Source organism: Thalassophryne amazonica, unplaced genomic scaffold (assembly GCF_902500255.1).
Source record: "Thalassophryne amazonica unplaced genomic scaffold, fThaAma1.1, whole genome shotgun sequence".
NCBI lineage: Eukaryota > Metazoa > Chordata > Actinopteri > Batrachoidiformes > Batrachoididae > Thalassophryne > Thalassophryne amazonica.
The window spans coordinates 133,364-160,026 of NW_022986251.1; the positions used below are offsets into that span (position 1 = coordinate 133,364).

The 26,663-nt window shown below is 43.7% G+C and overlaps 1 protein-coding gene across 6 annotated transcripts in view; it reads right to left on the bottom strand.

The window, feature by feature from the left end:
• The window catches only part of ablim2 (actin binding LIM protein family, member 2), a 176,809-nt gene that overhangs the window by 39,086 nt on the left and 111,060 nt on the right, over nt 1–26,663 (bottom strand). For all 6 annotated transcript variants that reach the window (XM_034165343.1, XM_034165345.1, XM_034165344.1 and 3 more), the window contains 3 exons: nt 5,097–5,134; nt 4,889–4,997; nt 4,756–4,814 (listed from right to left, as the gene is read on the bottom strand). In XM_034165343.1, the coding sequence (XP_034021234.1) occupies nt 4,756–4,814; nt 4,889–4,997; nt 5,097–5,134 (206 nt within the window). The remainder of the gene's footprint in view (nt 1–4,755; nt 4,815–4,888; nt 4,998–5,096; nt 5,135–26,663) is intronic.

A 26,663-nucleotide genomic window follows, 5' to 3' on the forward strand; every position in this document is an offset into this window, starting at 1 on the left:
ATGAGCAGAGAGGTAATCCTCAGAGGCTGTATTTTAAAAAATACCCAAAAATACCAGATTAAAGTCATTAGTCTTTATCTTTATTATAACTGGCCGCCTTCGTTCTGGGGCCGCCGTGGCTTGCTGATGCCGGACGGCCTCCACCCTACTGGGGAAGGCGGCGCCATCTTGTCTGCGAACATAGATAGACCTCTACAGGGAGGGTAACATTACAAATTTACAGCAGGCCGCGGAGATGATTAGAGACCCTGCAACGCTTATGACAAATGTGGCTGTGGAATCCATTAGTTTAGCAGGGAAATTACTGCAGAAAATCCACTATGGTCATAGTGCAGTTTATCTGCCAGGGAGGGAAATTCAACAAGCTAAGACTGTGGCCTGCTTCTGTAGACACGTCCATAAAAATCATAGAGGGATATGCTTTGCAAACTGGTGATGTTGAAATTGAGGATGGCCCAGTGGTTGTTCCAGCAATATCAAAGATTTCGTGTCTGCTATGCATTAACTCCTCAACTAAGACTGAACTCGAAGCTAGACTGCCTGATGTCTTAGCTTCACATTTGGCAAATACCCAATCAGTAGACAGTCTTGTGGATAGTTTAAACTCAGTGCTCACATAATGACCAGAGAGATAATCCCCAGAGGCTGCATTAAAAAAGAAACAAAATACCATATTAAAGTAATGATCAGAGAGATAATCTCCATAGGCTGTAGTTAAAAAATACCAAAAATACCATATTAAAGTAATGATCAGAGAGATAATCTGCAGAGGCTGTATTAAAAAAGAAAAACAAAAATACCATATTAAAGTAATGAGCAGAAAGATAATCCCCAGAGGCGGTATTAAAAAAAATAAAAAATACCAGATTAAAGAAATGACCAGAGAGATAATCCCCATAGGCTGTAGTTAAAAAAATACTAAAAATACCATATTAAAGTAATGACCAGAAAGATAATCCCCAGAGGCTGTATTAAAAAAGAAAAACAAAAATACCATATTAAAGTAATGAGCAGAAAGATAATCCCCAGAGGCTGTATAAAAAAAACAAACAAACAAAAAAAACCATATTAAAGTAATGACCAGAGAGATAATCCCCATAGGCGGTAGTTAAAAAATACTAAAAATACCATATTAAAGTAATGAGCAGAGAGATAAGCCCCATAGGCTGCAGTTAAAAAAAAACTAAAAATACCATATTAAAGTAATGAGCAGAAAGATAATCCCCAGAGGCTGTATTAAAAAAAAAAAAAACATATTAAAGTAATGACCAGAGAGATAATCCCCATAGGCGGTAGTTAAAAAATACCAAAAATACCATATTAAAGTAATGATCAGAGAGATAATCCCCAGAGGCTGTATTAAAAAAGAAAAACAAAAATACCATATTAAAGTAATGAGCAGAGAGATAATCCCCAGAGGCTGTAGTTAAAAAAAATACTAAAAATACTATATTAAAGTAATGAGCAGAGAGATAATCCCCATAGGCTGTAGTTAAAAAAATACTAAAAATACCATATTAAAAGTAATGAGCAGAAAGATAATCTCTAGAGGCTGTATTAAAAATAAACAAAAATACCAGATTAAAGTAATGAGCAGAGAGATAATCCCCAGAGGCTGAATTAAAAAAAACAAAAACACCAGATTAAAGTAATGAGCAGAGAGATAATCCCCATAGGCTATATTTTAAAAAATACCAAAAAACACCAGATTAAAGTAATGAGCAGATAGATAATCCCCAGAGGCTGTATTAAAAAAAATACTGGATTAAAGTAATGAGCAGAGATAATCCCCAGAGGCTGTATTAAAAAAAATACCAGATTAAAGTAATGAGCAGAGAGATAATCCCCAGAGGCTGTATTAAAAAAAAACAAAAATACCAGATTAAAGTAATGAGCAGGGAGATAATCCCCAGAGGCTGTATTAAAAAAAAAAAAAAGGAAAAACAGATAAAAGTAATGAGCAGAGAGATAATCCCCAGGGGCTGTATTAAAAAATACCAGAATAAAGTAATGAGCAGAGAGATAATCCCCAGAGACTGTATTAAAAAAAATACCAGATTAAAGTAATGATCAGAGAGATAATCCCCAGAGGCTGTATTAAAAAAAAACAAAAAATACCAGATTAAAGTAATGAGCAGGAAGATAATCCCCAGAGGCTGTATTAAAAAAAATGAAAAACAGATTAAAGTAATGAGCAGAGAGATAATCCCCAGAGGCTGTATTAAAAAAATACCAGAATAAAGTAATGAGCAGAGAGATAATCCCCAGAGGCTGTATTAAAAAAAATATCAGAATAAAGTAATGAGCAGAGAGATAATCCCCAGAGCTGTATTAAAAAAAATACCAGAATAAAGTAATGAGCAGAGAGATAATCCACAGAGGCTGTATTAAAAAAAAAACGAAAAACAGATTAAAGTAATGAGCAGAGAGATAATCCCCAGAGGCCGTATTAAAAAAAATACCAGAATAAAGTAATCAATCAATCAATCAATCAATCAATTTTTTTATATAGCGCCAAATCACAACAAACAGTTGCCCCAAGGCACTTTATATTGTAAGGCAAGGCCATACAATAATTATGTAAAACCCCAACGGTCAAAACGACCCCCTGTGAGCAAGCACTTGGCTACAGTGGGAAGGAAAAACTCCCTTTTAACAGGAAGAAACCTCCAGCAGAACCAGGCTCAGGGAGGGGCAGTCTTCTGCTGGGACTGTTTGGGGCTGAGGGAGAGAACCAGGAAAAAGACATGCTGTGGAGGGGAGCAGAGATCGATCACTAATGATTAAATGCAGAGTGGTGCATATAGAGCAAAAAGAGAAAGAAACAGTGCATCATGGGAACCCCCCAGCAGTCTACGTCTATAGCAGCATAACTAAGGGATGGTTCAGGGTCACCTGATCCAGCCCTAACTATAAGCTTTAGCAAAAAGGAAAGTTTTAAGCCTAATCTTAAAAGTAGAGAGGGTGTCTGTCTCCCTGATCTGAATTGGGAGCTGGTTCCACAGGAGAGGAGCCTGAAAGCTGAAGGCTCTGCCTCCCATTCTACTCTTACAAACCCTAGGAACTACAAGTAAGCCTGCAGTCTGAGAGCGAAGCGCTCTATTGGGGTGATATGGTACTACGAGGTCCCTAAGATAAGATGGGACCTGATTATTCAAAACCTTATAAGTAAGAAGAAGAATTTTAAATTCTATTCTAGAATTAACAGGAAGCCAATGAAGAGAGGCCAATATGGGTGAGATATGCTCTCTCTTTCTAGCCTAGAGGAAATAAATGCATGGATTAGTTTTTCAGCATCACTCTGAGACAAGACCTTTCTGATTTTAGAGATACTGCGTAAATGCAAAAAAGCAGTCCTACATATTTGTTTAATATGCGCTTTGAATGACATATCCTGATCAAAAATGACTCCAAGATTTCTCACAGTATTACTAGAGGTCAGGGTAATGCCATCCAGAGTAAGGATCTGGTTAGACACCATGTTTCTAAGATTTGTGGGGCCAAGTACAATAACTTCAGTTTTATCTGAGTTTAAAAGCAGGAAATTAGAGGTCATCCATGTCTTTATGTCTGTAAGACAATCCTGCAGTTTAGCTAATTGGTGTGTGTCCTCTGGCTTCATGGATAGATAAAGCTGGGTATCATCTGCGTAACAATGAAAATTTAAGCAATACCGACTAATAATACTGCCTAAGCGAAGCATGTATAAAGTGAATAAAATTGGTCCTAGCACAGAACCTTGTGGAACTCCATAATTAACTTTAGTCTGTGAAGAAGAGTCCCCATTTACATGAACAAATTGTAATCTATTAGACAAATATGATTCAAACCACCGCAGCGCAGTGCCTTTAATACCTATGGCATGCTCTAATCTCTGTAATAAAATTTTATGGTCAACAGTATCAAAAGCAGCACTGAGGTCTAACAGAACAAGCACAGAGATGAGTCCACTGTCCGAGGCCATAAGAAGATCATTTGTAACCTTCACTAATGCTGTTTCTGTACTATGATGAATTCTAAAACCTGACTGAAACTCTTCAAATAGACCATTCCTCTGCAGATGATCAGTTAGCTGTTTTACAACTACCCTTTCAAGAATTTTTGAGAGAAAAGGAAGGTTGGAGATTGGCCTATAATTAGCTAAGATAGCTGGGTCAAGTGATGGCTTTTTAAGTAATGGTTTAATTACTGCCACCTTAAAAGCCTGTGGTACATAGCCAACTAACAAAGATAGATTGATCATATTTAAGATCGAAGCATTAAATAATGGTAGGGCTTCCTTGAGCAGCCTGGTAGGAATGGGGTCTAATAAACATGTTGATGGTTTGGATGAAGTAACTAATGAAAATAACTCAGACATAACAATCGGAGAGAAAGAGTCTAACCAAATACCAGCATCACTGAAAGCAGCCAAAGATAACGATACGTCTTTGGGATGGTTATGAGTAATTTTTTCTCTAATAGTTAAAATTTTGTTAGCAAAGAAAGTCATGAAGTCATTACTAGTTAAAGTTAATGGAATACTCAGCTCAATAGAGCTCTGACTCTTTGTCAGCCTGGCTACAGTGCTGAAAAGAAACCTGGGGTTGTTCTTATTTTCTTCAATTAGTGATGAGTAGAAAGATGTCCTAGCTTTACGGAGGGCTTTTTTAGAGAGCAACAGACTCTTTTTCCAAGTAATGAGCAGAGAGAGGCTGTGTGTGAGGCGTGCCAGGCCGAGCGTGGCATCCAAACACTAGGACACGTTCAGCTCACCTTGAAGATGCCATTCCTTCCATAGCCGGGCAACGAAGCTGACTTGCTGTACGGAAAATCTGCCAAAACAAGAGCATAGTTACACATACTGTCCACGGCCACTAGGTGATGTCTGTCTGTGGGGGTTGTTTACGTGGCTGGGCGGTGTCAGTGGGCAGGCTGCAGGTGGATGTGCACGGGTCCTCGTCTTCTGGACCCATTTGTCCATCGATCTCACTCTTCAGGATCATCCAGCTGGTCCTCTGGAATCAGAGACACGGGGAGGGAAATGATGCATGATGAGAAAGCAGTGAGAGGACGAAGACAGCAACAGATATAAGCCCGGAGACGCAGACACCCACCTTAGTGTCGTCCCCGTCCTGCCACGATGTCCTGGAAGCTGCAAAAACAGTCACATGTGACATCATCAGATGTGCACAGTGTCGCCACAGAGACCGTTAGGACTCATCATTAAATCTGTGCACAGAGGACAAACCCACATCCGTCTGTCACTGTCCTCTGAAGGCCTCTGGCCTCTGCTGTGGAACATCAAATATGACTACATATTTAATGGTGACATGACTGAGTGCTACCACCAGGGGCGCTATATCACTGTGTAATTGCGACCCAGCTCGAGGCAGTCCAGGTTTTGCAGCTGGACCCTGTGTGCTTTGTTTCAGGTCTCGTCAATATGAATCTCTATCAGCAAATAATCGATTATCTTTTTTTTCTTTTTTTTTTTTTTACACAGGGGTTAAAATTTTAAAATGCTTCAATCGTGTTGAAAACTAAACCACATTAGTCTGCTCACAAACATTCCTAAAAGGTATACTTTGTACTATCTGTGACTGAATTCACAGAAGCCCCGTGTACACCGCCAACCCGTTCACATCTTTAACCGTTTTTCCCCACTCGACGATACACCCGCCGAGGATCAAACTCTGGTTATTGGCGACTCTGTTTTGAGAAATGTGAAGTTAGCGACACCAGCAACCATAGTCAATTGTCTTCCGGGGGCCAGAGCAGGCGACATTGAAGGAAATTTGAAACTGCTGGCTAAGGCTAAGCGTAAATTTGGTAAGATTGTAATTCACGTCGGCAGTAATGACACCCGGTTACGCCAATCGGAGGTCACTAAAATTAACATTGAATCGGTGTGTAACTTTGCAAAAACAATGTCGGACTCTGTAGTTTTCTCTGGGCCCCTCCCCAATCAGACCGGGAGTGACATGTTTAGCCGCATGTTCTCCTTGAATTGCTGGCTGTCTGAGTGGTGTCCAAAAAATGAGGTGGGCTTCATAGATAATTGGCAAAGCTTCTGGGGAAAACCTGGTCTTGTTAGGAGAGACGGCAGCCATCCCACTTTGGATGGAGCAGCTCTCATTTCTAGAAATCTGGCCAATTTTCTTAAATCCTCCAAACCGTGACTATCCAGGGTTGGGACCAGGAAGCAGAGTTGTAGTCTTACACACCTCTCTGCAGCTTCTCTCCCCCTGCCATCCCCTCATTACCCCATCCCCGTAGAGACGGTGCCTGCTCCCAGACTACCAATAACCAGCAAAAATCTATTTAAGCATAAAAATTCAAAAAGAAAAAATAATATAGCACCTTCAACTGCACCACAGACTAAAACAGTTAAATGTGGTCTATTAAACATTAGGTCTCTCTCTTCTAAGTCCCTGTTGGTAAATGATATAATAATTGATCAACATATTGATTTATTCTGCCTAACAGAAACCTGGTTACAGCAGGATGAATATGTTAGTTTAAATGAGTCAACACCCCCGAGTCACACTAACTGTCAGAATGCTCGTAGCACGGGCCGGGGTGGAGGATTAGCAGCAATCTTCCATTCCAGCTTATTAATTAATCCAAAACCCAGACAGAGCTTTAATTCATTTGAAAGCTTGTCTCTTAGTCTTGTCCATCCAAATTGGAAGTCCCAAAAACCAGTTTTATTTGTTATTATCTATCGTCCACCTGGTCGTTACTGTGAGTTTCTCTGTGAATTTTCAGACCTTTTGTCTGACTTAGTGCTTAGCTCAGATAAGATAATTATAGTGGGCGATTTTAACATCCACACAGATGCTGAGAATGACAGCCTCAACACTGCATTTAATCTATTATTAGACTCTATTGGCTTTGCTCAAAAAGTAAATGAGTCCACCCACCACTTTAATCATATCTTAGATCTTGTTCTGACTTATGGTATGGAAATAGAAGACTTAACAGTATTCCCTGATAACTCCCTTCTGTCTGATCATTTCTTAATAACATTTACATTTACTCTGATGGACTACCCAGCAGTGGGGAATAAGTTTCATTACACTAGAAGTCTTTCAGAAAGCGCTGTAACTAGGTTTAAGGATATGATTCCTTCTTTATGTTCTCTAATGCCATATACCAACACAGTGCAGAGTAGCTACCTAAACTCTGTAAGGGAGATAGAGTATCTCGTCAATAGTTTTACATCCTCATTGAAGACAACTTTGGATGCTGTAGCTCCTCTGAAAAAGAGAGCTTTAAATCAGAAGTGTCTGACTCCGTGGTATAACTCACAAACTCGTAGCTTAAAGCAGATAACCCGTAAGTTGGAGAGGAAATGGCGTCTCACTAATTTAGAAGATCTTCACTTAGCCTGGAAAAAGAGTCTGTTGCTCTATAAAAAAGCCCTTCGTAAAGCTAGGACATCTTTCTACTCATCACTAATTGAAGAAAATAAGAACAACCCCAGGTTTCTTTTCAGCACTGTAGCCAGGCTGACAAAGAGTCAGAGCTCTATTGAGCTGAGTATTCCATTAACTTTAACTAGTAATGACTTCATGACTTTCTTTGCTAACAAAATTTTAACTATTAGAGAAAAAATTACTCATAACCATCCCAAAGACGTATCGTTATCTTTGGCTGCTTTCAGTGATGCCGGTATTTGGTTAGACTCTTTCTCTCCGATTGTTCTGTCTGAGTTATTCTCATTAGTTACTTCATCCAAACCATCAACATGTTTATTAGACCCCATTCCTACCAGGCTGCTCAAGGAAGCCCTACCATTATTTAATGCTTCGATCTTAAATATGATCAATCTATCTTTGTTAGTTGGCTATGTACCACAGGCTTTTAAGGTGGCAGTAATTAAACCATTACTTAAAAAGCCATCACTTGACCCAGCTATCTTAGCTAATTATAGGCCAATCTCCAACCTTCCTTTTCTCTCAAAAATTCTTGAAAGGGTAGTTGTAAAACAGCTAACTGATCATCTGCAGAGGAATGGTCTATTTGAAGAGTTTCAGTCAGGTTTTAGAATTCATCATAGTACAGAAACAGCATTAGTGAAGGTTACAAATGATCTTCTTATGGCCTCGGACAGTGGACTCATCTCTGTGCTTGTTCTGTTAGATCTCAGTGCTGCTTTTGATACTGTTGACCATAAAATTTTATTACAGAGATTAGAGCATGCCATAGGTATTAAAGGCACTGCGCTGCGGTGGTTTGAATCATATTTGTCTAATAGATTACAATTTGTTCATGTAAATGGGGAATCTTCTTCACAGACTAAAGTTAATTATGGAGTTCCACAAGGTTCTGTGCTAGGACCAATTTTATTCACTTTATACATGCTTCCCTTAGGCAGTATTATTAGACGGTATTGCTTAAATTTTCATTGTTACGCAGATGATACCCAGCTTTATCTATCCATGAAGCCAGAGGACACACACCAATTAGCTAAACTGCAGGATTGTCTTACAGACATAAAGACATGGATGACCTCTAATTTCCTGCTTTTAAACTCAGATAAAACTGAAGTTATTGTACTTGGCCCCACAAATCTTAGAAACATGGTGTCTAACCAGATCCTTACTCTGGATGGCATTACCCTGACCTCTAGTAATACTGTGAGAAATCTTGGAGTCATTTTTGATCAGGATATGTCATTCAAAGTGCATATTAAACAAATATGTAGGACTGCTTTTTTGCATTTACGCAATATCTCTAAAATCAGAAAGGTCTTGTCTCAGAGTGATGCTGAAAAACTAATTCATGCATTTATTTCCTCTAGGCTGGACTATTGTAATTCATTATTATCAGGTTGTCCTAAAAGTTCCCTAAAAAGCCTTCAGTTAATTCAAAATGCTGCAGCTAGAGTACTGACGGGGACTAGAAGGAGAGAGCATATCTCACCCATATTGGCCTCTCTTCATTGGCTTCCTGTTAATTCTAGAATAGAATTTAAAATTCTTCTTCTTACTTATAAGGTTTTGAATAATCAGGTCCCATCTTATCTTAGGGACCTCGTAGTACCATATTACCCCAATAGAGCGCTTCGCTCTCAGACTGCAGGCTTACTTGTAGTTCCTAGGGTTTGTAAGAGTAGAATGGGAGGCAGAGCCTTCAGCTTTCAGGCTCCTCTCCTGTGGAACCAGCTCCCAATTCAGATCAGGGAGACAGACACCCTCTCTACTTTTAAGATTAGGCTTAAAACTTTCCTTTTTGCTAAAGCTTATAGTTAGGGCTGGATCAGGTGACCCTGAACCATCCCTTAGTTATGCTGCTATAGACGTAGACTGCTGGGGGGTTCCCATGATGCACTGTTTCTTTTTCTTTTTGCTCTGTATGCACCACTCTGCATTTAATCATTAGTGATCGATCTCTGCTCCCCTCCACAGCATGTCTTTTTCCTGGTTCTCTCCCTCAGCCCCAACCAGTCCCAGCAGAAGACTGCCCCTCCCTGAGCCTGGTTCTGCTGGAGGTTTCTTCCTGTTAAAAGGGAGTTTTTCCTTCCCACTGTAGCCAAGTGCTTGCTCACAGGGGGTCGTTTTGACCGTTGGGGTTTTACATAATTATTGTATGGCCTTGCCTTACAATATAAAGCGCCTTGGGGCAACTGTTTGTTGTGATTTGGCGCTATATAAAAAAAATTGATTGATTGATTGATTGAATTCTGTGGAGTTACTAAGGTAAAAACAGCAAGAATGGAGACAAAGGTCAGTTTCAATTTGTACAGGGGTCAAAGGTTAAAGTTGTTCTAATCTGAAGGCACGCAGGTGAGAAGTCTGTCACTCGCTGCTTTTCTTGTGCTATCTGACACTTCAGTGGTCACTTCTCCCAGCTTCCTTGAACTCATCACCAGCTAAACTAATCTTAGAAACATGGTGTCTAACCAGATCCTTACTCTGGATGGCATTACCCTGACCTCTAGTAATACTGTGAGAAATCTTGGAGTCATTTTTGATCAGGATATGTCATTCAAAGCGCATATTAAACAAATATGTAGGACTGCTTTTTTGCATTTACGCAATATCTCTAAAATTAGAAAGGTCTTGTCTCAGAGTGATGCTGAAAAACTAATTCTTGCATTTAATCATTAGTGATTGATCTCTGCTCCCCTCCACAGCATGTCTTTTTCCTGGTTCTCTCCCTCAGCCCCAACCAGTCCCAGCAGAAGACTGCCCCTCCCTGAGCCTGGTTCTGCTGGAGGTTTCTTCCTGTTAAAAGGGAGTTTTTCCTTCCCACTGTCGCCAAGTGCTTGCTCACAGGGGGTTGTTTTGACCGTTGGGGTTTTTCTGTAATTATTGTATGGCTTTGCCTTACAATATAAAGCGCCTTGGGGTGACTGTTTGTTGTGATTTGGCGCTATATAAATAAAATTGATTTGATTTGATTTAAACATGAGTCATTTGTTTCTGCTGAGTCACAGTTTCCCTGGTGTTTGAGAGATTTTAGCGTTCATTGCTTTGTTTGTATTGTTTTCTTTAATAACGCACGCATCACTCAAACGCACCACATTTGAGTGACACATTTGGTTACCATGACAGCATCATTAAATGTGCTACAGTTCAAGTACACAAACAAAGATTGTTGAGCACACAAAGTGATCACGCAGCATCACCATAGAAACCAGGGAACACACATGCAACAGCCAACCAGATGAGTTCCTGGGTGTAAAGGAGGAGCTGACGCTGCTGAACAGAAGCAGCAATCACTTTGATTGATCAGAATTCAGCTGGGACCATATGGAGACGTGTTAGAACAGACGGTCCAAGGGCCACTAGAGGCCGCTGCTGTTTGTTCACGTGATCTGATTTCCTCTCCTGTGTGGAATTTTGGCCCTTACCATCAATCACCCCAACCCCACCCTGGGACCTGGAACTCTTCTGGATTTGTTTTTTATTATTAGGGCCCGAGTAGGCAACGTCCTACGAGGACCCTATTGTAATTGCGCTGTTTATTATTAGGGCCCGAGTAGGCAACGTCCTACGAGGACCCTATTGTAATTGCGCTGTTTATTATTAGGGCCCGAGTAGGCAACGTCCTACGAGGACCCTATTGTAATTGCGCTGTTTATTATTATTATTTATTATTATTATTATTATTATTATCACTCTTGAAATCGAAATTTCGGCCTCTTCCCATGCTCAAAAACTCACCAAACTTTCCAAAGTCGTCCGGCTGGATCCAAAATTCGATATTTTGGGGGCGTCGCACATGGTCGCGAAATAGCGCCCCCTAGAAATTTTCAAAAACCCCTCCGCATTGGGCTTTTTTCATCGTAGCCTCACGAAATTCAGTACACATATTTACCATGCCAGGACGCACGAAAAAGTCTCTTACTGTCATGGTGAAATATCGACAGGAAGCCGGCCATTTTGATTTTAAGTTTCGATTTTGAGCAAATTTTTGCCATTTTTGGCCATTTCCACTACTTACATTTGAGCGAACTCGTCCTAGGGATTTTGTCCAATGCACTTCAAATTTCTTCCAGATCACGCAGAGATGATACTGACGAAAAGTTATCGAAAGCTTTTCTTTAAGTTGAAAGGTGTGGCCGCTATGGCGCCGCCATTTTGACCCTTTGCCATGGAACATTATACTTAAACAGGTACTGAATGTTGGGAAAGTGTAGTGACACGGACCCACAACAGGGGGCGTAAATGAACGGACAATAGAAATTTGAACACTTTACTGTTGTGAATGCCACAACCAAACACAGCAGATTACAGAATGAATACAAGTCAATCAATAAAGGTGTCGTGTGGGCAGGCTCGATGATAAGAGACGCCCGTCTGGAGACGAACCGGAACCACACGATTTCCACCGCCACCGAACCCGAGGGATACTGGAGCCGCCAAGTCCCGAAGTCCCCAGGTGGCCACCGTCTCTGCGTGTCGGATCTGGTACTGCTGGGGGAAAACAAAGACAGTCAAGTGTGGGTGTGTGTACACCCTGTAACAATATTGGTGGGAATTCCACCTCCACCTCCGATTCACACGTGCAGCTCCTGTCACAAAGCACTTATCTGGCGGGGTGTGAAGCGAAGCTGTCGCCAGTCACGCCAATCTCCAGACAATGCACTCCACAGGAAAAACAGCTGCAAAAATGAGTTCAGACTAAACACAGTTAGTTAAACGGCTGAGAATATTACCTCTCACTGAAGTCGATATCTCGGCGATGTGGTGGAGGTGTCTTCCTGCTTTTATTCCAGGTGAGATGCAGATGATCGGTGACAGCTGTCACGGTTGATGAGTGGCAGCTGTCACCTCGGCTGTTCCTGTAGGCGGCAGCGCCCTCTTGTGCCTGAAGCCCGCACTTCAGGCAGGGCGCCCTCTGGTGGTGGGCCAGCAGTACCTCCTCTTCTGGCGGCCCACACAACACTGAAGTCACATAGTTAACCCCATGAACTTCCTTCCACTTCTAAAACATGCAGAACAAGTTGTTGAACGTAGGCGATGATCGCCGTGAACGTACGAGTAACGGCTTCTGTGTGGTGGCGTATCGAATATCACCCCTTCACCATGAAATTACGTTCTTCCTTTTGACGGCTTTAATTTTGTCATATCATCATGAAAATTGATACACAGGTCGAGCACGACAACCTCTTACAATTCATAGGGGCCTCGCCCACGGGCAGGGCAAAATGCCTCAATAGCGCCCCATTGAAAATTTCAAAAACCCCTCCCCATAGGGTTTTTTTTGGAGTAGGGAGATAAAAATTGGTACACATGTGTGACTTGCATAGACGTACAAAAAGTCTCTTGCACCATGGGTCTACTCCAAACAGGAAGTCGGCCATTTTGAATTTTCTTCTCATTTTGAAATGATTTCCACATGTTGTATTTGAACAAACTCCTCCTATCCAATGCACTTCAAATTTCTTTGACAGCATCCAAAGATGATACTGACCAAAAGTTATCGAAAGCTTTTCTCTATGTTGAAGGGTGTGGCCGCTATGGTGCCGCCATTTTGACCCTTTGCCATGGAACATCAAGTCATGATAACTCCTTCATGCTTTGCCTGATTGACTTGAAACTTCACATGTATGATGACGGTTGGCCCCTGAACACACCCAGCCCCTCTGTTTGTACACTGAGCGCCCCCTAGTGGATGAACAATCAACATGTCATAACTCCTTGATGCATTGTGTGATTTGTTTAAAATTTTAACTGTGTGATGAGTGGTTGCCCCTGCATGCACATGCCCACATGTGGTAACAAGGGCACCCACTGGCCTGGGTAGGCGGTCGTGCGGAACGAGGGCCCGTATATGACTGCTTGCAGTCCTAATTATTATTATTATTATTACTATTATTCTCACTCTTGAAATCAAAATTTGGTCTCTTCCCATGCTCAAAAACTCACCAACCTTTCCAAAGTCGTCCGGCCGGATCCGAAATTCGATATTTTGGGGGCATCGCACATGGTCGCAGAAAAATTGTGAAATAGTGCCTCCTAGAAATTTTCAAAAAACCCTCCGCATTGGGCTTTTTTCGTAGTAGCCTCACGAAATTCGGTACACATATTTACCATGCCAGGACGCACGAAAAAGTCTCTTACTGTCATGGTGAAATATCGACAGGAAGTCGGCCATTTTGATTTTAAGTTTTGATTTTGAGCAAATTTTTGCCATTTTTGGCCATTATCACTACTTACATTTGAACGAACTCGTCCTAGGGATTTCATCCGATCGTCTTCAAATTTGGTCAACATCATCACAACACAATGGTGATCAAAAGTTATCAAAAGATTCGAATTAAGTCAAAAGGCGTGGCTGCTAGGGGTCGTCAAACTTTGGCGAGCTTCTCGGAGCACGCCATTTCACTTCGAACGGCTGTCACGCCCACATACTTCATCGTAGATCCTTCAAACTTGCTGGACATGATGAGGGCTCTGCCCTGAACGTCTACATATCTTAAGTTCCCACCTGCACCATAGCGCCCCCCGGTGGTAGCAGGAAATGTCCTATTTTTACTTTAAGAGTTCCTGATGTCACATACTTAACCCAATCAACTTCATTCCACTTCTAAAACATGCAGAACAAATTGGTGAATGTAGGCGATGAACGCCGTGAAGTTACGAGTAATGGCGTCCGTGTGGCGGCGTGACGAATATTGCCCATTCACCATGAAATTACGTTCTTCATTTTGACGACTTTAATTTTGTCACATCATCATGAAAATTGATACACAGGTCGAGCATGACAACCTCTTACAATTCATAGGGGTGTCGCCCATGGGCGGGGCAAAATGCCTCAATAGCGCCCCCTTGAATCTTTCAAAAACCCCTCCCCATAGGGGTTTTTTTTGGAGTAGGGAGATGAAAATTGGTACACACGCGTGACTTGCATATACGTACAAAAAAGTCTCTTGCACCATGGGTCTACTCCAAACAGGAAGTCGGCCATTTTGAATTTTCTTGTAATTTTGGAGTGATTTCCACATGTTGTATTTGAACAAACTCCTCCTAGGGATTTTGTCCAATGCACTTCAAATGTCTTCCAGATCATCCAGAGACGATACTGATCAAAAGTTATCGAAAGCTTTTCTTTATGACAAACGGTGTGGCCGCTATGGCGCCGCCATTTTGACCTTTCGCCATGGAACATTATACTTAAACAGGTACTGATGTCACATAGTTAACCCCATCAACTTCCTTCCACTTCTAAAACATGCAGAATAAGTTGGTGAACGTAGGCGATGATCGCCGTGAACTTATTGAGTAACGGCGTCTGTGTGGCGGCGTGCCGAATATCGCCCCTTCGCCATGAAATTACGTTCTTCCTTTTGACTGCTTTAATTTTGTCATATCATCATGAAAATTGATACACAGGTCGTGCATGACAACCTCTTACAATTCATAGGGGCCTCGCCCATGGACGGGGCAAAATGCCTCAATAGCGCCCCCTTGAAACTTTCAAAAACCCCTCCCCATAGGGGTTTTTTTTGGAGTAGGGAGATGAAAATTGGTACACGTGTGACTTGCATAGACGTACAAAAAAGTCTCTTGCACCATGGGTCTACTCCAAACAGGAAGTCAGCCATTTTGAATTTTCTTGTCACTTTGGGCTGATTTCCACACGTTGTATTTGAATTAACTCCTCCAAGGGATTTTGTCCAATGCACTTCAAATTTCTTCCAGATCATCCAGAGATGATACTGATCAAAAGGTATCGAAAACTTTTCGCTATGTTGAAGGGTGTGGCTGCTGTGGTGCCGCCATTTTGACCCTTCGCCATAGAACATCAAGTCATGATAACTCCTTCATGCTTTGCCTGATTGACTTGAAACTTCACATGTATGATGACGGTTGGCCCCTGAACACACCTGGCCCCTCTGTTTGTACACTGAGCGTCCCCTAGTGGATGAACCATCAACATGTCATAACTCCTTCATGCATTGTGTGATTTGCTTGAAATTTGAACTGTGGGACGAGTGATTGCCCCTGTACACACATGCCCACATCTGGTCAGAAGAGAACACACTGCCCTGGGTAGGCGGTCGTGTGGAACGAGGGCCCGTATATGACTGCTTGCTGTCCTAGTTATTATTATTATTCACGCTAATCCTGTTCCCAGACCTGTTGGGAACACCGTGGGCCATGTGTGTGTTTCTCCAGGTAAAGCTGGAGTTGCATCAGGTGGTGATGCTGACTTTCCGGTCTTTAGGGTCATATAGTTTAACTCAGACCCTAACGGGGGACTTTAAAGGTGACCAGTCTTTGGTACGTTGGTCAGGACTCCTGCTACACAGAAAGAACGTGTTTGGTTCCAGCTCCTGTGCGTGTGGAGTGGGCCTGTTACTCCCGTGTCCATGTTGGTATCCCTTCCTCCATTGAAACATGACTGTCAGGTCCAGACCCTCTCAGGGGTCGGTGACAGGCTGACCGTGACACCACAGGAGAAGGTTGGTGGGTGGAGGACGTCTGGATGATCTTCATGGTTTCCTCCCAGACTGCAGCTCAAGCTGGAAGCTGTGCAGCAGCACAAAGTTCTCCCTGAGTTCTGTGACTGGACACAAAGCGCGTGTGCTCCTGAATACTTCACTTCTGTTTGACCACGCCCGCTCTGACATCACAGCGGATGATTTATTGTCATTACGCCAGCACAGAAGCGAACCAGTGAGTTTGGACGTGTGTCATCTCCTCGCTGTCTTTGTCTGTGTCACCATGTGAACTTCTCATCTCAACTTATTGTCAGCGTGCACAATAAGTGCTTCTCTACTTTGCGTGCACACAAATTAGAGAAGCTTGAATCTTCGACCGGACTGGGCTGCTTGACGTGAGGACGTTTGGCTTCACATCGCAGAAGCTTCCTCAGCTAAAATTCTTGCTCTAGTAGTCTGACTTCTGTCTTGACCCTTGTAGAGAAGAACAAGGTTAGGCTGTTCTTCTCTACAGTGTTCCTACCATTATTATTATTATTCATTCATTCATTTTCAATACCCGCTTACTCCAATCAAGGGTCACAGCGGGGCTGGAGCCAAAAGACGCAAGGCACAAATGCAGGGTTCACCCTAGACAGGATACCAGTCCATCACAGGCCTATCATTATCATCACAGTCATCATCATCATCATTATTATGTCATTATTATTATCATGATTATCAATATAATCCTCATCATTATCATCATCATTATTGTTTTTATCATTATAATCATTATTATCATCATCATCAGGATTATTATTATGATTAGCATCATAATCCTCTTATTTGTAGAGCACATTTAAAAACTACAAGGTTGACCAAAGTGCTGTACAACAAAGACATAAATAAATAAAATAGATACATGGTAGACAACAGTGGCAACAATATAAGTCTTTACAACAGTAAAATCATCAACCCTCCAGTCAAAAGCCAAAGAAAACAAATATGTTTTAAGGCGACATTTAAAGACTAGAAGTGAATCCACCTGCCTGAGAGGCAGGTCATTCCACAATCTGGGACCAACAACAGAAAAAGCTCTATCACCTCTAAGTTTGAGCACAGTTTGATCTCGTGACCTGAGAGAACATGACGGAGAATAAGACACGGGCAGGTCAAACAGATATCATGGGGGATGATCAATGAGACATTTAAAAACAAACAATAAAATTTTTAAATCAATACGATATCGAACTGGCAACCAGTGAAGGTAAGAAAGAACGGGTGAAATATGGTCATGCTCCCGGGATCCAGTTAAAAGACGGGCTGCAGTGTTCTGATCCAGCTGCAGCCGTGCAAGTGAGGCCTGGCTGATACTGACATACAGCGCCTTACAACAGTCCAGCTGAGTCATGACAAAAGCATGGATTAAGATCTCCAAGTGATGCCTTGAAAGTGAGGGCTTTATCTTAGCGAGCTGCCTCAAGTGAAAGAACCATACCTTCACAACAGCACTGTTTTGTTTATCAAGTTTAAAATCTCCGTCCATTTTCACACCAAGGTTACTGTTGTGTGGGCCGCCAGAAGAGGAGGTACTGCTGGCCCACCACCAGAGGGCGCCCTGTCTGGAGTGCGGGCTCCAGGCACCAGAGGGTGCAGCCGCCTCACAGGAGCAGCCAGGGTGACAGCTGTCACACATCACCTGCAACAGCTGTTACCAATCACCTGATCAGCAGGGGTACATCAGCAGGACGACGTCTCCGAGATGGAGTCCGAGTGGACCATGTTCTCCACCTCCACTGTCAATGCGGCTGCTCGTAGCTGTGGTCGCAAGGTCTCTGGTGCCTGTCGCGGCGGCAATCCCTGAACCCGGTGGTGGACACCGGAAGTAAGGGATGCCATCAAGCTGAAGAAGGAGTCCTACTTATCTTTGTTGGTAGGTGGGACCCCAGAGGCAGCTGACAGGTACCAGCAGGCCAAGCGTGCCGCAGCCCGTGCGGTCGCAGAGGCAAAAACTCGGGTCTGGGAGGAGTTCGGGGAGGCTATGGAGGAGGACTATCGGTCGGCCTCGAAGAGATTCTGGCAAACCGTCCGACGCCTCAGGAGGCGGAAGCAGCTCTCCACCAGCACTGTTTACGGTGCGGGTGGGGAGCAGTTGACCCTGACTGGGGATGTTGTCGGGCGGTGGAAGGAGTACTTCGAGGATCTCCTCAATCCCATCATCACGTCTTCCGAAGAGGAAGCAGAGACTAGAGACTCAGAGGCGGACTCATCCATTACACAGGCCGAAGTCACTGAGGTAGTTAGAAAGCTCCTCGGTGGCAAGGCTCCCAGGGTGGATGAAATCCGTCCTGAGTACCTTAAGTCTCTGGATGTTGTGGGGCTGTCTTGGCTGACACGCCTCTGGAACATCACGTGGCGATCGCGGACAGTGCCTCTGGACTGGCAGACCGGGGTGGTGGTCCCACTGTTTAAGAAGGGGGACCGGAGGGTGTGTTCCAACTATAGGGGGATCACACTCCTCAGCCTTCCCGGTAAGGTCTATTCCAGAGTACTGGAGAGCAGAATTCGACCGATGGTCGAACCTCGGATTCAGGAGGAGCAGTGTGGTTTTCGTCCTGGTCGCGGCACACTGGACCAGCTCTACGCGCTCCATCGGGTGCTCGAGGGTTCATGGGAGTTTGCCCAACCAGTCCACATGTGTTTTGTAGATCTGGAGAAGGCATTCGACCGTGTCCCTCGGCGCACCCTGTGGGGAGTGCTCCGGGAGTACGGGGTCCGGGGTCCTTTGCTAAGGGCTATCCGGTCCCCGTACGACCGCAGCAGGAGCTTGGGTCGCATTGCCGGTAGTAAGTCAAACCTGTTTCCAGTGCACGCTGGCCTCCGCCAGGGCTGCCCTTTGTCACCGGTTCTGTTCATTATTTTTATGGACAGAATTTCTAGGCGCAGCCAGGGTGTAGAGGGGGTCTGGTTTGGGAACCACAGAATCTCGTCTCTGCTGTTTGCAGACGATGTGGTTCTGTTGGCTTTGTCAAATCAGGACCTTCAGCGTGCACTGGGGCGGTTTGCAGCCGAGTGTGAAGCGTCTGGGATGAAAATCAGCACCTCCAAATCCGAGGCCATGGTTCTCGACCGGAAAAAGGTGCTTTGCCCTCTTCAGGTCGGTGGAGTGTCCTTGCCTCAAGTGGAGGAGTTTAAGCATCTCGGGGTCTTGTTCACGAGTGAGGGACGGATGGAGCGTGAGATCGATAGACGGATCAGTGCAGCATCTGCAGTGATGCGGTTGCTGTATTGGGCCGTCGTGGTGAAGAGAGAGCTGAGTAGGGGGGCAAAGCTCTCGATTTATCGATCGATCTACGTTCCGATCCTCACCTATGGTCATGAGATTTGGCTCCTGACCGAAAGAACGAGATCGCGAGTACAAGCGGCCGAGATGAGTTTCCTCCGCAGGGTGGCAGGGCGCTCCCTTAGAGATAGGGTGAGGAGCTCGGTCACTCGGGAGGAGCTCGGAGTCGAGCCGCTGCTCCTCCACGTCGAAAGGAGTCAGTTGAGGTGGCTCGGGCATCTTTTCCGGATGCCCCCTGGACGCCTTGCTGGAGAGGTGTTCCGGGCACGTCCCACTGGGAGGAGGCCCCGGGGAAGACCCAGGACACGCTGGAGGGACTACATCTCTCGGCTGGCTTGGGAACGCTTTGGGGTTCTCCCGGAGGAGCTGGAGGAGGTGTGTGTGGATCGGGAGGTCTGGGCGGCTTTGCTTGAGCTGCTGCCCCCGCGACCCGACTCCGGATAAAGCGGAAGAAAATGGATGGATGGATGGATGGAAAAATCATACAATGTGATTTTCAGGATTTTTTTTTTTTTTTTTGAGATTCTGTCCCTCATAGTTGAAGTGAACCTACGATAAAAATTACAGACCTCTCCATTCTTTGAAGGTGGGAAAACCTGCAAAACTGACAGGGGGTCAAATACTTATTTTCCCCACTGTATTACTCTGGAACAAAGAGGACAGTCAATGTTTGACAAAAGCAAGACATTAAAGAACATGAAGCATTGCAGCTCACAATGATTCCAATTGAAAATAATGGAGAAGCAACCTGAGCTTCTTCTGGCATTTTTACATAAAACAAACACAATAACAATGTCTATAAACCCAGAGAATATATTCACGAGAGTTTTAGGCACAATATACAAAGAGTTTAATGCTGTTGTCCGTGTGGAGCCTGATCAGAGCGTCGCAAATGCATTTCTTCTGTCGTGAATGTACTGAGGTTACCCATAATGCACTTTGTGGAGACACAATGTCCACACTAAAACCTTCAAAATGAGTGCATTACTTTAAAACTAAAACATATATCTGATATTTTCACTTTAGAAAACTTGAGACGTAACATTAATTTAAATAACTTGTCCGAAATTAGTTTGGTTAAAATTTTAACCATAAGTTAAAACTGTATGCCTCTGGATGACTTGGGTGATATTGCCAGCACCTCTATATGGGGTCAAAAGAAATGAGCCTTTCTTTTCTGTGACCAGTTCTCCTTTGTCTGCAGAGGATAGAGCTGTGCATCTACTACAAAACATTTAACAGGTAGGTACTCAAATCTTTGATTTTGGACTTCATAAATCCTTATAACTGTTAAGCTTTGTTCACCACGCCTGCAAAAATAAGTTATCAGTCTAAAATTTATCGGAAGATAATTAGTCCGCTGATAGTTTTCAAAGTTATCAGAAAAGCTAATCCGATAATGAAGACAGGATAGAGACAGGAAGCAGAAGCGAGGATGTCGGTCCGGCTCCAATGCTAGGCTACGTAAACAACCTCACAGGCCAGCATTACCGAGCCTCTTCCTCTCAAACGCCAGATCCATCACCCACAAAATGGATGAACTGGAGCTACAGATGGCCACAAACAGCTTTGTGCGGAACTGCAGCGTTATTTTCATCACGGAGACGTGGCTTCACCTGCTGATCCCTGATGCTGCAGTCGAGCTAGCAGGCCACACGCTACACCGGCAGGACAGAAACAGTGATTCGGGTAAGTGCAGAGGTGGAGGTCTCTGTGTTTATGTGAACTGCAAGTGGTGCTGCAGCAGCAGAATCATTGACTCTCACTGTTCTCCTGATTTAGAGGTGCTGGCAGTCTCGTGCAGACCTTTTTATCTCCCAAGGGAGTTGACAGTAGTCATTGTGTTTGCTGTTTACATCCCACCTGATGTTAACGTTAGCACGGCCCTTAGCCTCTTGCTTGCCTGTGTAAATAAACAGCAGCTGACCCACCTGGATGGCGTTTGTATTGTTGCTGGTGACTTCAACCAAGCGTGTTTAAAGACTGTGCTCCCTAAGTTTGTCCAGTACGTGAACTATGCCACCAGAGGGGAAAATACTTTGGACAATGTTTACTCAAACATAAAACATGTGCACAAAGTCACTCCCCTCCCCCATCTCACTGGATCAGACCATCTCTGCCTGTCCCTCACCCCCACCTACACCCCTCTGCTGAGCCGAACAAAGCCACAACGAAAGCCAATCCAAACCTGGCCTGAGGGAGCACTCTCCCAGCTACAGGACTGCTTCTCACAAACTGTATGGGATTTATTTTCCAGCCACAACCTGCAGGAGTACACTGACACCATACTCTGTTACATTAACAACTGTGTTGACACTGTCACCGTCAACAAAAGGGTCAGGGTTTTTCCGAACCAGAAGCCCTGGATGAACAGCGTAGTCCAGTCTCTATTAAAGAGCCGCAACACCGCCTTTAAATCAGGGGACAGGGCCCTGTACAGCGCGGCCAGGTCTGACCTGAAAAGAGGCATCAGGGAGGCAAAGGCTGCCTACAAGAAAAAGATAGTGGACCACTTCGCTGTTTTATTTTATTTTATTTTTTAGTACTCTTGCCCTGCGTTACCTGTGTTGCTTCATGGCCTGTCTGGTGGATTTTTATTTTATTTTGTTTTTTGGCGCTGTTGCCGTGCGTTATCTGTGCTGCTTCATGGTCTGTCTGGTGCCTTGACTGAAGCGCTCCTTCTGCTGAATCACCTCTAAATTATTTACACATTATTCACTTTGCGTGTTTTTAGGAATCCGCTAGGTTGCGTAGCTACTAGCTCTTAGCCGATTTAGCATGGCGGCTTCTCCTGTCTCTCCCGTACTTTTCTGCTCTGGGTGTGAAATGTTTAGTTATTCCTCGGCCTCCTTTAGCAGTAACGGTACTTGTAATAAGTGTAGCTTATTCGTAGCTTTGGAGGCCAGGCTGGGCGAATTGGAGACTCGGTTCCGCACCGTGGAAAATTCTACAGCTAGCCAGGCCCCTGTAGTCGGTGCGGACCAAGGTAGCTTAGCCGCCGTTAGTTACCCCCTGGCAGATCCCGAGCAGCCGGGAAAGCAGGCCGACTGGGTGACTGTGAGAAGGAAGCGTAGCCCTAAACAGAAGCCCCGTGAACACCGCCAACCCGTTCACATCTCTAACCGTTTTTCCCCACTCGACGACACACCCGCCGAGGATCAAACTCTGGTTATTGGCGACTCTGTTTTGAGAAATGTGAAGTTAGCGACACCAGCAACCATAGTCAATTGTCTTCCGGGGGCCAGAGCAGGCGACATTGAAGGAAATTTGAAATTGCTGGCTAAGGCTAAGCGTAAATTTGGTAAGATTGTAATTCACGTCGGCAGTAATGACACTCGGTTACGCCAATCGGAGGTCACTAAAATTAACATTAAATCGGTGTGTAACTTTGCAAAAACAATGTCGGACTCTGTTGTTTTCTCTGGGCCCCTCCCCAATCGGACCGGGAGTGACATGTTTAGCCGCATGTTCTCCTTGAATTGCTGGCTGTCTGAGTGGTGTCCAAAAAATGAGGTGGGCTTCATAGATAATTGGCAAAGCTTCTGGGGAAAACCTGGTCTTGTTAGGAGAGACGGCATCCATCCCACTTTGGATGGAGCAGCTCTCATTTCTAGAAATCTGGCCAATTTTCTTGGATCCTCCAAACTGTGACTGTCCAGCGTTGGGACCAGGAGGCAGAGCTGTGGTCTTATACACCTCTCTGCAGCTTCTCTCCCCCTGCCATCCCCTCATTACCCCATCCCTGTAGGGACGGTGCCTGCTCCCAGACCACCAATAACCAGCAAAAATCAATTTAAGCATAAAATTCAAAAAGAAAAAATAATATAGCACCTTCAACTGTACCACAGACTAAAACAGTTAAATGTGGTCTATTAAACATTAGGTCTCTCTCTTCTAAGTCCCTGTTGGTAAATGATATAATAATTGATCAACGTATTGATTTATTCTGCCTAACAGAAACCTGGTTACAGCAGGATGAATATGTTAGTTTAAATGAGTCAACACCCCCGAGTCACACTAACTGTCAGAATGCTCGTAGCACGGGCCGAGGAGGGGGATTAGCAGCAATCTTCCATTCCATTTCTTATTAATTAATCAAAAACCTAGACAGAGCTTTAATTCATTTGAAGGCTTGTCTCTTAGTCTTGTCCATCCAAATTGGAAGTCCCAAAAACCAGTTTTATTTATTATTATCTATCGTCCACCTGGTCGTTACTGTGAGTTTCTCTGTGAATTTTCAGACCTTTTGTCTGACTTAGTGCTTAGCTCAGATAAGATAATTATAGTGGGCGATTTTAACATCCACACAGATGCTGAGAATGACAGCCTCAACACTGCATTTAATCTATTATTAGACTCTATTGGCTTTGCTCAAAAAGTAAATGAGTCCACCCACCACTTTAATCATATCTTAGATCTTGTTCTGACTTATGGTATGGAAATAGAAGACTTAACAGTATTCCCTGAAAACTCCCTTCTGTCTGATCATTTCTTAATAACATTTACATTTACTCTGATGGACTACCCAGCAGTGGGGAATAAGTTTCATTACACTAGAAGTCTTTCAGAAAGCGCTGAAACTAGGTTTAAGGATATGATTCCTTCTTTATGTTCTCTAATGTCATATACCAACACAGAGCAGAGTAGCTACCTAAACTCTGTAAGGGAGTTAGAGTATCTCGTCAATAGTTTTACATCCTCATTGAAGACAACTTTGGATGCTGTAGCTCCTCTGAAAAAGAGAGCTTTAAATCAGAAGTGTCTGACTCCGTGGTATAACTCACAAACTCGTAGCTTAAAGCAGATAACCCGTAAGTTGGAGAGGAAATGGCGTCTCACTAATTTAGAAGATCTTCACTTAGCCTGGAAAAAGAGTTTGTTGCTCTATAAAAAAGCCCTCCGTAAAGCTAGGACATCTTTTTACTCATCACTAATTGAAGAAAATAAGAACAACCCCAGGTTTCTTTTCAGCACTGTAGCCAGGCTGACAAAGAGTCAGAGCTCTATTGAGCTGAGTATTCCATTAACTTTAACTAGTAATGACTTCATGACTTTCTTTGCTAACAAAATTTTGACTATTAGAGAAAAAATTACTCATAACCATCCCAAAGATGTATCGTTATCTTTGGCTGCTCTCAGTGATGCCGGTATTTGGTTAGACTCTTTCTCTCCGATTGTTCTGTCTGAGTTATTTTCATTAGTTACTTCATCCAAACCATCAACATGTTTATTAGACCCCATTCCTGCCAGGCTGCTCAAAGAAGCCCTACCATTATTTAATGCTTCAATCTTAAATATGATCAATCTATCTTTGTTAGTTGGCTATGTATCACAGGCTTTTAAGGTGGCAGTAATTAAACCATTACTTAAAAAGCCATCACTTGACCCAGCTATCTTAGCTAATTATAGGCCAATCTCCAACCTTCCGTTTCTCTCAAAGATTCTTGAGAGGGTAGTTGTAAAACAGCTAACTGATCATCTGCAGAGGAATGGTCTATTTGAAGAGTTTCAGTCAGGTTTTAGAATTCATCATAGTACAGAAACAGCATTAGTGAAGGTTACAAATGATCTTCTTATGGCTTCGGACAGTGGACTCATCTCTGTGCTTGTTCTGTTGGACCTCAGTGCTGCTTTTGATACTGTTGACCATAAAATTTTATTACAGAGATTAGAGCATGCCATAGGTATTAAAGGCACTGCGCTGCGGTGGTTTGAATCATATTTGTCTAATAGATTACAGTTTGTTCATGTAAATGGGGAATCTTCTTCACAGACTAAAGTTAATTATGGAGTTCCACAAGGTTCTGTGCTAGGACCAATTTTATTCACTTTATACATGCTTCCCTTAGGCAGTATTATTAGACGGTATTGCTTAAGTTTTCATCTCCTTCGCATCATCCGTGAAGAGAACACCTCTCCAACGTGCCAAACGCCAGCAAATGTGAGCATTTGCCCACTCAAGTCGGTTATGACGACGAACTGGAGTCAGGTCAAGACCCCGATGAGGATGACGAGCATGCAGATGAGCTTCCCTGAGACGGTTTCTGACAGTTTGTGCAGAAATCCTTTGGTTATGCAAACCGATTGTTTCAGCAGCTGTCCGAGTGGCTGGTCTCAGACGATCTTGGAGGTGAACATGCTGGATGTGGAGGTCCTGGGCTGGTGTGGTTACACATGGTCTGCGGTTGTGAGGCTGGTTGGATGTACTGCCAAATTCTGTGAAACGCCTTTGGAGACGGCTTATGGTAGAGAAATGAACATTCAATACACGAGCAACAGCTCTGGTTGACATTCCTGCTGTCAGCATGCCAATTGCACGCTCCCTCAAATCTTGCGACATCTGTGGCATTGTGCTGTGTGATAAAACTGCACCTTTCAGAGTGGCCTTTTATTGTGGGCAGTCTAAGGCACACCTGTGCACTAATCATGGTGTCTAATCAGCATCTTGGTATGGCACACCTGTGAGGTGGGATGGATTATCTCAGCAAAGGAGAAGTGCTCACTATCACAGATTTCGACTGGTTTGTGAACAATATTTGAGGGAAATGGTGATATTGTGTATGTGGAAAAGGTTTTAGATCTTTGAGTTCATCTCATACAAAATGGGAGCAAAACCAAAAGTGTTGCGTTTATATTTTTGTTGAGTATATCTTAGGGACCTCGTAGTACCATATTACCCCATTAGAGCGCTTCGCTCTCAGACTGCAGGCTTACTCGTAGTTCCTAGGGTTTGCAAGAGTAGAATGGGAGGCAGAGCCTTCAGCTTTCAGGCTCCTCTCCTGTGGAACCAGCTCCCAATTCAGATCAGGGAGACAGATACCCTCTCTACTTTTAAGATTAGGCTTAAAACTTTCCTTTTTGCTAAGGCTTATAGTTAGGGCTGGATCAGGTGACCCTGGACCATCCCTTGGTTATGCTGCTTTAGACGTAGACTGTGGGGGGGTTCCCATGATGCACTGTTTCTTTCTCTTTTTGCTTTGTATGCATCACTCTGCATTTAATCATTAGTGATCGATCTCTGCCCCCCTCCACAGCATGTCTTTTTCCTGGTTCTCTCCCTCAGCCCCAACCAGTCTCAGCAGAAGACTGCCCCTCCCTGAGCCTGGTTCTGCTGGAGGTTTCTTCCTGTTAAAGGGGAGTTTTTCCTTCCCACTGTAGCCAAGTGCTTGCTCACAGGGGGTCGTTTTGACCGTTGGGGTTTTTCATAATTATTGTATGGCCTTGCCTTACAATATAGAGCGCCTTGGGGCAACTGTCTGTTGTGATCTGGCGCTATATAAAAAAAAAGTTGATTGATTGATTGAATGATCCCAGAAGGATGTGGCAGGGAATAAATTATATAACCAACTACAGAAGCAGCAACCCAGGAAATGCTAGGTCTGACGCCTCGCTGGCAGAGGAGCTGAACTGCTTCTTTGCCCACTTTGAAGCAGACAGACCAGCAGCAACTCCACA